Source organism: Alligator sinensis, unplaced genomic scaffold (genome assembly GCF_000455745.1).
Source record: "Alligator sinensis unplaced genomic scaffold, ASM45574v1 scaffold658_1, whole genome shotgun sequence".
NCBI lineage: Eukaryota > Metazoa > Chordata > Crocodylia > Alligatoridae > Alligator > Alligator sinensis.
In genome coordinates, this window is record NW_005842109.1 from 532,882 (window position 1) to 546,681 (window position 13,800).

At 41.8% G+C, this 13,800-nt stretch overlaps 1 protein-coding gene across 4 annotated transcripts in view; it reads left to right on the forward strand.

Moving 5' to 3' along the window:
- CFAP206 (cilia and flagella associated protein 206) overlaps positions 1–12,112 on the forward strand; it is a 30,243-nt gene extending 18,131 nt beyond the window's left edge. For 2 of the 4 annotated variants that reach the window (XM_006024559.2, XM_006024558.2), the window contains exons 10-13: positions 2,785–2,925; positions 3,797–3,990; positions 6,974–7,117; positions 8,870–9,182. In XM_006024559.2, coding sequence (XP_006024621.1) covers positions 2,785–2,925; positions 3,797–3,990; positions 6,974–7,117; positions 8,870–9,100 — 710 coding nt within the window. In that variant the 3' untranslated portion in view covers positions 9,101–9,182. Of the gene's footprint in view, positions 1–2,784; positions 2,926–3,796; positions 6,124–6,973; positions 7,118–8,869; positions 9,183–11,476 lie in introns of those variants that run through there. The other 2 variants (XM_025205264.1, XR_003094286.1) reach the window with 2 other exon arrangements.
- The last annotated feature ends 1,688 nt before the right edge of the window (positions 12,113–13,800 follow it).

The following is a 13,800-nucleotide window of genomic DNA, read 5'->3' on the forward strand; positions in this document are numbered from 1 at the left end:
TGGGATGCTGCCCAGGCAGGCTTGGGGAATAGTTGGGTCCACTGGGTGCTGCCTCCAAACTGGGGCAGCTCCTGGCTTGTTAGCAGCCTGCCCAGGTAGCTCTGGGAGGGGCTGCTATCACAGAGGGAAGGACCAGGTCCTCTCACAGCTCAGGGGCCGCTTGTTCTGGTGGCAGCTAGCCCCCCAGCCGAGGGAGAGGCAGGCAGGCTCCACCAAAAAAAAAAGGATCGGGTCCCTTGCCACTTTTTCCTTTAGCCAGGTGCCTGCTGAAGTCAGCGAAGGGCCCAATCCTTTTGTTTTTTGCCCCAGCAGAGCCTGCCTGTGACCAGGGGCCGAGCTGCAGGTGGGCTGATCACTGAGGCAGCAGTTGGCCTGATGCAAATGTTTCCTGAGCCCACCCAGGGAGCAGCGTCCAGCAGGCTTCCAGCAGGCAGGCTTGGGAAACAGTTGGATCGGGCTGGATGCTGCCTCCGAGCTGGGTCAGCACCCAGCCCACTAGCAGCTTGCCTGGGTGGCCCCATGGGGCGCTTCTGCGGTGGAGGGAAGGACCGGGGTCCCCCACAGCTCAGGGACTGCTTGGCCCGCTGGCAGCTTGCCCCCTGGTTACGGGCAGGCTCCAGGGCTGACAAAAAAAAAGACTGAAAAAAGGATTGGGCCTCTTGCTGTAACATGATGGAAAATTGAAACGGTGGGTTGCAATTAAAAACCCACCATTTCAATTTAGGGGACATAAAATAAACCCTTGGGGTTTAAACCCTATCATGTGTACAAGTGCCCCCAAGTGTGATCACATTCCATCCTGTTTGAATCCCTCTAAAAATGTTAACAATCCTTACTTTCTGTTATGACATACAACAGTTTTAGCCTTAAGATAGTCAAAAAGCAGTGAGCAGGAGGAGGGTCCATCCACCTTTTGTGTTAACTTTTTCCCAGACTTGAGAGGGTGAAATAGGATTGTACTTAGAGACCTGATAAGTAGATGAGGATCTGGTCTATGGTGTTCCTTAATCATGCCAATAATCTCACTGAGGACACTATGCTTCGAAGTCACTTCAGTTCAAGTGGATCACGCTAGGTCAGGGAGTAACCAGAGTGGAAGCCAAGGTCAGGTTAGTTACCAGTCCAAGTCCAGGATACAACAAGGTCATGATCAGGGCAAGCCATTGGTCAAGCCCGAAGGTTCAAGATAGGAATAGACAGGACATGAATAAGAGCAATCCTGGAGCAGGGACAAGCAGGAAGAGGCAGGGGGCAGAAATAAATGGAGGGAGTCTAGGACAGGAGTTCAGAGTTGGAGGTCACAAGCTAAGATTACAGAGCTGAGGTCAGAGTCAGGATCAAGCATCAAAATTGGTTTAGAGGGGTTCCAAGCAGGCCAGGAATACAGCAAGACAATCTGTTGCTTAGACAGCTCACTGCTTTCTGCCCTGGGCTTATAACGCTTAAACGGGGAGGGGAGGGAACTTCTTCTTGTAGCCATAGGGATGACTCAAACTGACTGGTTACTTCCAGCTAAGGAACTTACAGAGCTCAGCTCTCGCTTGCTTGACAAAATGTGTGTTTTACACGGAATTGGTACATACTCTGAAAACTGGGAGGAAAGCTCTGTTTGGACGCTAACGTCTGCTTCCAGGTATAATGCTACTGTTTTATCTCTTGCACTATTCATCCTGTGCTATAATATTTGAGCCTAATCGTACGCACTGCGAAGTCCTTGAAAGCTGTGCCATTGATTTCATTAGGAGTGAGATCAGGCTTTTTCCTGTCTCAATTAAGGCCCTGATATTGGTGATAAGCTTGCTAGAAACATTTTTATGAAACACATTTGAGATGATTTTCAGAGTGCGTCCTATGATAGAATTGCCTCAAAGTTAATTTGCAGGTACTGAGGCCTTTGTCCCATCATCATTTACTTTTGCACAAAACTTAACCCAAAGGAGACCTGATTCCTGTGGGAACACCTGGGTGCCACCATAATATAAACATACAGTGAGTATATGAATCTCTTTCCTATAGCCTAGCTTTAGTGTTATCTATTCTTAAAATCTGTAATCAAAGACATCCAAAAGGCCAAAGAGATTAAAGTGCAAAATATTTCTAAAACTATTTAAGCTTCCATGTGACTTGCTTTGTCTTTTGTGCAGATGCGCCCAGAATGTACAAAGATGCTATGTTGCAATAGTGATGAGCTATGGCAACATAATACTAGTGGGCACTAACTGTGATGCCACTGCTACTGTGCAATAGTTCATCACTACAGCGATGTAGGATTGGAAATGACCCGTGCACCACTGGGACTGCGCAGTACTGGTGGGTACTGCACAGTCAGGGGCACATGTAGATGCAGACGCCCTCTGAAACCTCTACAATGGGAAACAAGAAACAGCTTAATGTGTTTCTAGTGTTAGGTTACCAGAAATATTTCTTGGTTTAGGAAGATGGCCCTACCAGTTAACTAAATTCTACTGCAGTGGATTTGAAATTAATTGTTGGATTTATAACAGGATGAAATCTGCTTGTGGCCATGTGCTTCCTAGGAAAACGTGCATATATTAGAATGTCTGAAGCTACTCTACTGCCAAACAAAATAATCAAATTAGAAATTAAGTGCCTGAGCTGCAGAGGCACTGAATATTTCAACGTCTATGGCAGCCAGCAGAGTAGATGGGGTTTAGCATTCATGGTCACATATTAATGGCTGATTGGGCTCCTTTTAGGATTTCCATCAAACCATTTAGGCATCCATTTTCATTGATATCTTTTCTTTTCCAAATTCTCTTTCAGGAATCAAAGTAGATGTTTCAGATTTCAAGGAACAAGAATGGCTTTTTCCAGAAACCACCGCTAATTTCGATCAACTACAGATCCAGTATCATGGGTTTTGTGCACACACATTTGCTGTGAAAGATGGCCTCCTCCTTCCAGGTGCATTCTGTATCTTACTGTATAGATGTAAATACTAGCAAAAAATAAATTTAAGGATGTGCACTCTGCTTTTTGTTGTGTCAGGGTACAAACTAGAATAATTATATGTGTGTGTGTGTGTGTGTGTGTGTGTGTGTGTGTGTGTGTGTGTGTGTGTGTGTGTATATGTATATATGTGTGTGTGTGTGTGTGTATATATATGTGTGTGTGTGTGTGTGTGTGTGTGTGTGTATATATATATGTATATATGTATATATATATATACACACGTTTCAGGAATACCATTTGATAAGACTGCAATATTACAATTAGTGGTCAAATAACCATGTGTCTGGGCATGGGTATGTTGTTCATTTATGTTGAAATAAGTCTTATCCCAGTTACCTTTTCAATTCTTTAGGAAGAGGAGGAGGGATGTCACTGCAAGAATAAAAACAAAGCAGCTTTAATGGTAGTCGAGTGTCCTTTGGCATAAAAGGGTATTTGAGTCAGAAATTCATAGGGAACATTCAAGACAGATATTGTGCAGATACAGGCAACATCTGGATGGGGAATGTTTTATATTACCTTGATAGATATAGGTGATAAAGTCTGGGAAATGTTTCTGGTTGTTATTAAGTATGATCTAGACTATGTGATACTGAATGTAAGCTGGGAACAAGCAACTATTTTTGGTCTGGATAAATGGATTTTATTTGTACCTAACACTTCCAGGTAGTGTATGTTTTATTTTGGAAAAGGTTTGGTTCTAGAATTGTTACTGTTTCATATGTGCACTTTTGCTTGAGGGAGACACATATTTATGATTGCAAGTGCCCTGTGTATTTAATGCTTCACTGTTTTTAACTCTTGTTTTTGCTTTGCTTCCTAGGAAATCCTACTATTGGTATTTTGAAACATAAGGAGAAATTTTATGCCTTCAATTCCAAGGAATCTGCCTATATTTTTGCCCCAAATCCAGATAAGTTCATTCAGCTGATTATAGAAAAAGCAAAAGAAAATGCAGAATTAATTCAGTTGCTCGAGCTTCACAATCAGTTTGAATCCCTTGCCCCATATACACAGGTAGTCACTGCTTGTACGCTTTTTTTGAAGAGGTGATGTGTTACTGATTTAGCTGTCCTTTTAAAGAGCATAGAGTGAATAATTGTTACAAAGGCTGCAAATAAAACCTTGTACCACTATAAAATGCACAAAACCTGGACAAACAGATGTCCATGCCCTTGTTGCATCACAAAAGCCCAACATTTTGAGCATTACAGTTTTTGCTGCCTTTTCACAGAAAACGTCTGTTTGCTTGCAGTGTGAGAGCACAGGCAGCCCAGGCTTGCCCCTACTTCCCAGTCACAGGTGCTCCCAGGGCCTGATCCTACAGGACAGTACCAGTTTTCAATTAGCAATACTCGTGCCTCAGATTAACCTCATTGGTATAGTATTGCCACTGCAGACAGCTTTTTCCAGTCAGTCTCCCATCCAAATACTAACTAGGCTTGACCTTGCTTAGCTTCTGAGGTCAGACAAGATAAGACGTGTTCAGGGTGGTATAGCCGTAGACAACAGCACCAGCTGCTTGACTCTGACCCGGGGTATGCATCTGCAGGTGTAGAGCATGAAACCCATGAACTTCCCTGCTATGTACCTGTAGAAAAATTCCTGGGGTGAACATCTGCAGGTTTTGTTCTCTTGTCACTCTTCTGTTTTAAAGATATTCTGTTATTGTAAGGCACCCTGAGCCTTGGTGGAAAGGGCAGCATATACATCAAATAAATAAATAAGCTGGCCCCTCTTCATAAAATGTGGCTAGAGGAGGTGGTAATGGATGTGGTCCCCAATAGGCTAGTGGGTAGAATACTCATCCAAGTAGGAAGAGACCTGCATTTAATACTTTTTTCTGCCTGAGTGTAGTTGGACTGTGTTTCCCACCTCCCAGGTGGAAAACCAAGCTACAGAGTAATTTTGGGGTGGGTAGGGTCTCAGTTCCTTCTCTCAAAGCTTTTCACTTTGTATGGAATAACTGAATATTCATTGACCAAAAAGAGAGAGAACTTTGTAGCCTAATGGTTAGGGCATAGTGATTAGGGAACCTGTTTTCTAGCTCATGTTCCAACAAATCTTTCTTCCCAGCATGTGCCCTAACACAAGGCTATTCTGGCTCCTGATGGACATTAATGTAATCAAAGGATGGGATCTGAGGCATTTTATCCTGAATCCCTAAAATTACTTGTGCTTCCATGCCAGACGTTTGAGGTCTAGCACAGCAGGATGCGGGACTTTGAGGATTTGAATCCTGGAAGAGAACACACCAAATGCAGAAACTTCCTCAGCCTGATGAAGGGTTTTTAAACCTGAAAGCTTGTTTAAATTTTTTTTCCAACTATTTAAGTTTGTCTAATAAAAGATATCAGATTCACCCAAGGAACCTTGTCAGATTTCATCATGTGTTTATTGGCACCCAGGGAACCCAGGACCAGGGAGTGGCTCCCTGGTAATGGGCTCCCCGTATGCCCTTTAAACTTGCTGGTGCTTAGGGAGCCCAGGACTGGAGACTGATGCCTGATCCTAGGCACCCCATGCTCCCAGACCTTTAAAGGATGTACATGCAGCGCAGGACCAAGGAGCCACTCTGATCCCAGACTGCATGTGCACCTTTGAAATTTGCTGGCGTATGGAGAGCCCTACATCAGTGACCAGCTCCTTAGTGCTAGATTTTCTGCATACCCATTTAAAATTCCTGGTGTGTGGGGAGCCAGGTCCTAGCATTTTCAATGCATGGTTTGCAATGTACTGGCAAGTTTAATGGATATGAAGGCAGCCCAGCACTGGGGAGCAGCTCCTCAGTCCATGCTTCCTGCATGCTTTTTCAACTAACTAATGTGCCACAAGTTCAAATTAAAACACAATCAAATGCACTACAAATATGTTCCATAGTATCTTTGAAGCTGGTTCACCATTTTTGTGGCTAGTTTGTCACTTTTACCATAAAAATTGCTTGAATGTGTGGTATGTTGCCACTTACTGTGTGATTAACATCTGCCAGGGCCCACAGTCACACTAATTTGTTCTCTTGTGTGCATTCTCTCTCTTTTCTTGATTTATCTTCCCTGCAAACTAGATCAGCTTTATTAAGAGAGATTGAGAGAGACCCATCAAAGCACCCTATAGCCTGGTGGTTAGGGATATACCTGTGAGGTGTGAGATGTAAGTCCAAATGCCCTGAGACAGAGGCAGGAATTGAATCCAGGTGTCCAAAATGCTGAATGGATGCCACAGTCACAGGGTTATTCAAAATAAAGATGGCATCACCTCCTTTTTACTTGTAAAAGTCTGGATCTGTAAAGTGTGCTCTGAGTACCCCTGCTGGGTTGAGCCCCTCAGATGAGATGGGTGGGGGAATCTGTAGCTCATGGATACTGAAGGAACAGAGTTGTGAAGTATATATCTAACAGCTCAGTATTGTACATGACTGGATATGTCCAGAACCAGATATTTAGGTACTGAGGAAATTTTATTGGTGGAAATGTAAGTGAGATGTAGTAAGTTACATTAATCTGAAGTTAAGTAAAAAGTAGGGTGGATTTTCACCTCATCCACTAACCAAAGCAGATACACATACCACAAGCTTTCATGAGCTGAAGTTCAGAAGTAAGCTTCAGCTCATGAAAACTTATGCTCTGTCTGTCTGTCTGTCTACTTTAATTAGTCTATAAGGTCCAAATCAACCCTGTGTTTTACTGGAAATGTAGGTGGTCTGTGAGACAGGTATTTTAAGCATTATCCTAGAGGGAGCTACATTTCAGTGATGGATGAAGCAATCTCTGTGTAAAGTTTGATTTCTGGTTTAAGTCAGTAAAGCACCTCTGGAATGACAGATATGATATGAATGTATGATCCTTATCACTGACCTAGTAATATAATTGTTTTGTAGTTGGTTCTTTCAAAATGCTGTTTCAGTATTCCCACGTTACTGTTTGCCTGAATAAAATTGATGTAGCTACATGTCATTTTTTTACTGTAAAGTACTCCTAATTAAATTTTTTTTTTCATCCAGGTCAGAAGTGGAGACAAACATTTGTTGAAGCCAATAACGAAATGTGACAGCAGTACTCAAACTGACACTCATATCTTGCCTCCAACTATTGTGAAGTCCTATGAATGGAATGAATGGGAACTGAGGAGAAAAGCCATAAAGCTGGTTTGTATCAGTGTCATCTGGAAGATTAAGCCTTCCAAAATTGAGCATATGTTATGCTAAAGGTTGGACTAAATTATTCCCTCTGGCCTTAATGTATAACGCACAGAAAAACAGACAAATTCCTGTCACCGTTCTCTGTTAGATCTTTTTTGAAATAGGAATATAAATGTGAAAAAAGTTTTCCACCTTATCTTTTTTGCTTTGAGCAGTATTATCAGGTCCAGGCCCCTGATTCTAAAATCACAAACGCATTCTTTTTACGTTCTAAGATCTTTTTTATTAATAGTGAATTTTAAGAATGCTACTTTGCACTCAGTTTAACCTTTTCAAGATAATGTGCCATGCGCTCCCTTTGCAGTAAAATGATACAGAAAGGCTGATGTTAATTTTATGGTAGACTGCGTTCTGTATTAATATATTGTACCATTAGGTCACACAAGAAAGAATAGCAATAACTGGCAGTAAGTGTAGCTAGAGAACACCACTGAAGGAGGTAGTTAAAAAACTAGTAACTGGTTTGAGGAAAATATGCTGGATGACACACAGGTGATAGAATCTGTAATAAGGCCAATTGCATATGTAAAATTCATAATGAGTCTTGTCTAGCCTTTGGCAACCTGATTTCAGGTATCCAAGGAAATGCATATATTTTGCAACATCCAATTTTGCCAAGAGCAAAATAACTTACAGCTAAATTTGCTCAGAGTAACATTAACTAACAGTTAAGGCCAGTTCTACATGGGACCAGTTAGAAGATACAAGCTAGCAAACAAATAAACAGAACAGGATATGTTTTGTATTGGATATGGAATTTAGAGGCAGGTTTTTATTGTATCATCACACAATATTTAGGACTACAAGACAGAAATTGCAGGTATCTCGTGTTTTAGCCATCAATAAAAAACAGTAAGTACCTTTTAGAACAAAATGTATGTTTTGTTTTAGGGCTTGTTTACATGTGGAGGTATTTGAGAATAGCTGCTGTGCTTTTAAGTTGTGCATTACCTTAATCAGAATCCACTATCAAGTGTAGACAACCATTCAGAGTGACAGCTGAATATTTTAATTTCTATAGGTAGATTCATGCAATATTCGGGTATCAGAGCTGCACGGTGGATCCCATCTGCTATTCTTCTTGTCTGACTTGCCTTGAACTCTCAATAAGTTTACACAGGGAGAGCAGAATTTTAGAGAAAAGATACAATTTTTAGATCTAAAAATGGAATTTTGTGTGTTTTGTTATCCATCAGCTTATACAGTTCTTTATTTACCTCTTTCCTAATATGACAGCTATAGAGACGTTTTCCCAAAGGTCTTGGCATGGCATTTAATAATATAAAAATAGATTATCTCAAATCTATTTGAGTAATAGACATGCACTCTCTCCCTTGTTGTTCATACTTCCGTTTTTTTCATAATGTCCAAAAGTAATCTTCCATCATATACTTTTTATCCTTTTACATAATTACTGACATTAAAGGTTCACTGGAAGGTGGAACAGACCAGGTGATTTTCAAGCATTAGCTCAACAGTGTAAAGAATTCATTGAAGCCTTTTTGTAGCCTTTATTACAGGAGGTAGAGAAACAAACTGTTGTTAAAATTACATGTTCCACAGTTAATGATTTGTGAACCCAAATAGCCACAGATGTAGAAGCCAGAAAGCATCATTATGGTTTAGAACTTTTAAACATACATTGTTTCTGATATGTCTTAACAGATTCTTTTTATTCAGATTTTTTTTTTCATTTAGGCTAATTTACGTCGGACATTAACTCATTCAGTACAGACTAATCTGAGTCACATGAGAAGAGAGAATTTCAGCCAGGTGTACCTTTTGAAGGATTTTAGCATGCAGACTAAATGTGACAGCTCTAGCAATGTGCCCAAGCCACAGATTTTCCTAGCAGGTCTCAGAGGTGGATCATCTCCAACTACTCATATGATCAAAATGGATTTAACAAGAGCAGTTGATGAAACCTAAACATAGTTCACAAAGAAAAGCCTGATGAAGTATAGTAAACGTTTGTTTAAAAATTCAAATATAGTTCTGAAGTAAGTTCAAACATGTCTGTTGGTTCCTAGAGCAGTTGTTACTCTGCTTTTCCTGTTTCCACATAGAAGTGTATGTTATGAAGTGATAGATAATAAGAAGCCTGAAACATCCAGTTCTAAAAACATAATTAAGAATCTGGACATAGCTGAAAAATCTGACTTAAACTTACTTTCCTATAGGAAGCACGTGTTTTTGTACATCTGTGATATTGTAATATCCTGAGTGCTCACCAAAGCACAGCTTTTCCTTTGAACTTGCCACAGAGATTGTATTAAAAAAATTGGTATGAGATATAGAGACCAGTTATTCTGTTCTTATGCAGAAAAAAGTTCTTGCTGATATGGTATGAAGCTAATCATAGGAAAGTCATCCAAACATTTCACTTCTCATCTCCCCCTTTTGGAGCGCAGTTAATGAGATGATAATTATCAATTAGCTTCAGTGGCAAGAGATCAACCAAGGACCTCAGCCCTTCCCATTTGTGCTTCCTCAGCCCTTCCCATTTGTGCTTCCTATAAGTTTAATAATTCTATAAGAGTCCAATAAATTTAATTCCCATAAATTTAGTAATCTGTGGAACCATTCTAGGCTATACCAAGAACAGAATAGAAAGGATGGCCTGTACTGTGAGAGCTATGACACCAGTTTTCTGGTGCTCTCTAAAACTTCTCTGTACACGCTGCCTAAATGCTGCAAAGGTGAGTACGGTAGAAATGGACATACAGACTTCAGGGAAGATTCTACTTTCCTGATACATTTTTTAACAACCAACCAAAATATCATTCTTTTTTTTTGTTACAGTAAAGACAGGCCAGTATAACATATCCCTGCTCTAATAAATCAAATGCTGCTGATAATTTTTCGCTAAATGGCAAAATAATTTTTAATGTATTTGAAAGTCAGGCTGCAACAGTTTCTTGAAAAAATGTGAGGTGATGAAACAGAAAAATACTTCTCATAAATGATGGGTCTGATAGTTTACTTTCTTAGTTTACAAACATCATGGGGTATGGGATTAAACAATACTATGTAAGTTTTTTGTGCTGTATTTCTACTCAGGTGAAGCATTTGACTCTCCCTGCAATCCTAGGCCATGAAGACAATAATCATTTTAGTAATGGTGTTGGAAGGGTTAGATTACTGAACCTAGGGAGTTCCCTCATATCCTTAATATATGGCAGGGGCGGGCAATTATTTAGGGTGAAGGGCCGCGTATTGAGTTTTGGCAAACTGTTGTCGAAGTTTCCTTTCCGGTGCAGGAAAGCAGGAACAGCCCCATGGTCCCAGGGCAGAAGCCTCTGTTAGGCAGGGGTTTGATCTCGTATCTTGCTTTTTCCAATTTACTGTATTTGAACTGAAAGATCATTTTAAAGTGGCAAAGATGCATTGGTTTAAAAGGGCATTTATGAATAACATTTTTTACTCTATTTTCTATAACTTAGTTTTCTTGCCCGTGTGGGATGCTACAACATAACCATAAAATATTGGGTAATACACTTGTAATCATTTCAGAATGAACCAGATGCTATGTGTGAATGAGCAAGAATTTGGAGCCAAATACTGCTTTTGGCTATGAGGAATATATTGCTATAGAATTTCCTGGGAAATTAAGTAAGATTACTGCATTTAGGAATGCCTTTATTCATTTTTTAAAAATTGCTTTTAAGAATTGCATAGGAATGGGGAGAGATGGAGTTAGAGCTTTGATCCCCTTCTGAACCTGCCTTTGTCTTCTATTTTTTTTTCCTTCAGTTTTCCGCTTCTTTTCAGTAGCTTTCTTCTGGGCAAAATCAAATATTCGTAACAGAAAGGCAGCATAAGTGTTGGTCTTTCCTTTATTTTAGAGCCAGTAATTAGGTGGTGAAGTAAGTGCCTGGGATTGTTAGGATTTAATAATGTTCATGGAACATATGCCATAAATGCTGCTTACCACAGTAATGCTGAAAATGTTTATTTTGTTTTTGCTAAAATTTTTACTTTCTCCATTAAGTTTTGTTGTTTGATGAGGAGAAAACTAATATGGGCAGGGAGTTCCCTGTAAATTGTAGCTTGATTAGATCTCACTTAAATTCAGTGAGCATTATTGAATAGCTTGCACAAACAAAAATTCTCCAACATTTGTTTGGGTAGAATCTTCTATATCCCTGCAACAGCCTGAACAAATTATTCCATTTTCCCCAGCCTTAAGCTTCCTAACAGCCCCAAAAGACTGTATCACAGACAGCCCCCATCCATGTGACCCAGAATCCTTTAGTCACAAGGCCACTGGTTTGTAACAATGTGAATTTCTCTTGTCCACCATAGGGAGTGGTGCCTGCTAGCTTTGGAATGCAGCCTGGGAAGTGAGACTAGAATGGGGACATTAAACTAGATTGTCATCTAAGATGGTCTGTGTTGCTCTAAAACCAGTTTAAGTTGTCTTTACTGTGCCTGTTTAACACAGTGGAGCTGATGCATAACTTTTATTGGGTGCCTTTGGTTCAAGGATACCTACCTAAAAATAAAGGCAAACTTTTGTGCCAGCTTTCCATGCCATGAAATTCCACTGACTGGGCAGTACAGAGCTTGGCCTGCAGCTCTTACTTCAATCTGTAGGTCTCTCCAAGTTATTTACCATGTTTTTTTCATGATGGAGGAACAAAGTGGCTGGATAGCTTCCATTAGGGCAGTATGCAGGTGAGGGCATACACAATCCATACTGCCTGCATCCTCACTTCCTTCTTCATGTCCTCATGTGACAAGATATTTAGCAGAATTCACGGATTTGTTGGAATCTAACAGGGCTGCATTGTGAGTGCTTCTGCTATGGCTTCAAACTTGTGACCTCTGAGCTGTCAACCACACCACCCTAGCCCCCACTGCCTGCTAAAAATTGTTGGCATTCATGTGATGATTTTTCCCTCTCTGTAAAACTCCTATAATTTCGCACCTAGTTTTTGTTCTTTGATGTAAATCTTCATAGTAATAGCTGTCCTTGCAGTCTTTTTTTTATCACTGGATTTTGTTTATCTCATTTTGAAGTTAGGAGTAAATGAGTGCTGGCAGGGTGCAGGTCCATTAAAGTGAGAGTTTCAAACTTCCTTGCCCCCCCCACTAAGCTAAATTCATACTGCAGTCTCATGGACCGAATCTAGATCCACCTGTCATAGCAGGGCGCACAGCAGCAGGACAAGGCTAATGCAGGGGTATTTGCTCTCGCCTCCACTAACGCAGGTCCCCAGCGGGGGTCTGTACCCCAGATTTCAGTGGTGGGCCCCAGTGCTGCTCATCCTGGCCCCTCCAGGAGCTCTGTGGGCCAGTTGAAGCCAGCTCTGTGGGCCAGATTTGTTCCAAAGGGTAGATCTTTGACAGTTGACACCCCTGTATTAAATAATTTAATCTGGTTACATCCAGGGCTGAATTGAAACTGTTTGCAGCTAGGATGCCCCAATCTGCTGTTTCTCTGAGAAGTATTAGTTTTTCTTTCTTGTGACATGATGTGCATGTGCTTTAGGTCCCTTTTATATTTGATATCTATTTTTGCTTTGCTAGCTATATTCTTAAATTGGCCAAAACACGTAGGATAAGGAATGTGAAGTTACTAAATTTTTGTGCAATGACCTGGCTTCTGATTTTTAGAGTTGCTGAGCACATACCTGACTTGTGCTGGTGCTCAGGACCTCCAGAAATCAGAATCATAGAAAATTAGGGTTAGAAAGGACCTCAGGAGATCATCTAATCCAACCCCCTGCTCAAAGCAGGACCATCCCCAACTATATCATTCCAGCCAGGGCTTTGTCAAGCCAGCCCTTAAAACCCTCCAAGAATGGAGATTCCACCACCTCTAGGTAACCTGTTCCAGGGCTTCACCACCCTCCTAGCGAGTAAATTTTTCCTCTGGCTAACCCCAGACATGCTGAGGAGGCTGGGTAGGCCCAGCCGCAGCCCCCGGGCAGGCACAGAGGGAGCTTGCCCTTGCCTGGTGAGGGGGGCCTCAAATTTTCTGCTTGCCCAAAGCCCCAATAAATCTTAATTTGCCACTCATTTTTCATGCTGCCAATTTGCATTTGAAATCTCTACTTTTATCTTGTGGATCTCACGCAGGCGCTTGCATACCTACTGGCACTACTACTGTGTAGCACCCTGCAGTGGCGAAGTGTAGGGGTGCATGGTGGTGCACGTGGACCCCTTGAGAGCACCGGTGCACCCCCTGACTGCGCTCGCCGCTTAAGGGATGGGCAGGGGGAGTAGGTAGGAGTGCCGGTGCCCTCCCTGCAAGCGCCGGCAGATTGTTGCAGCCGCTCCCAAAAGCAGCCTCAGCCACTTCCGGAAGCAGCTGCAGCTATCGGCCATTGTGGGATCGGCTGTGGGGGTCTCCCCAGGCAGTGAGATTGGCTGCGGGGGGACTCGCCCCCTGTCGGTAGGACTGGTTGCAGCTGGGGCACATGCCCCCCGACTAAGGTGGCACCAGTTGCCCATGGCACCCTGGAAGCATCTCAGTACCCCCAGCTGTGGCTGCACCCTGCTGAGAATGGCTGGTTGTTTGGCCTCTGAGGGGGGTCGCTCTATCCTGCCTGACTTCATCCTCACACAGCATCTGCAGCCACAAGGTGAGCCCAGGCTCTGTGCCTGCAGAGGCTGCATCTTGG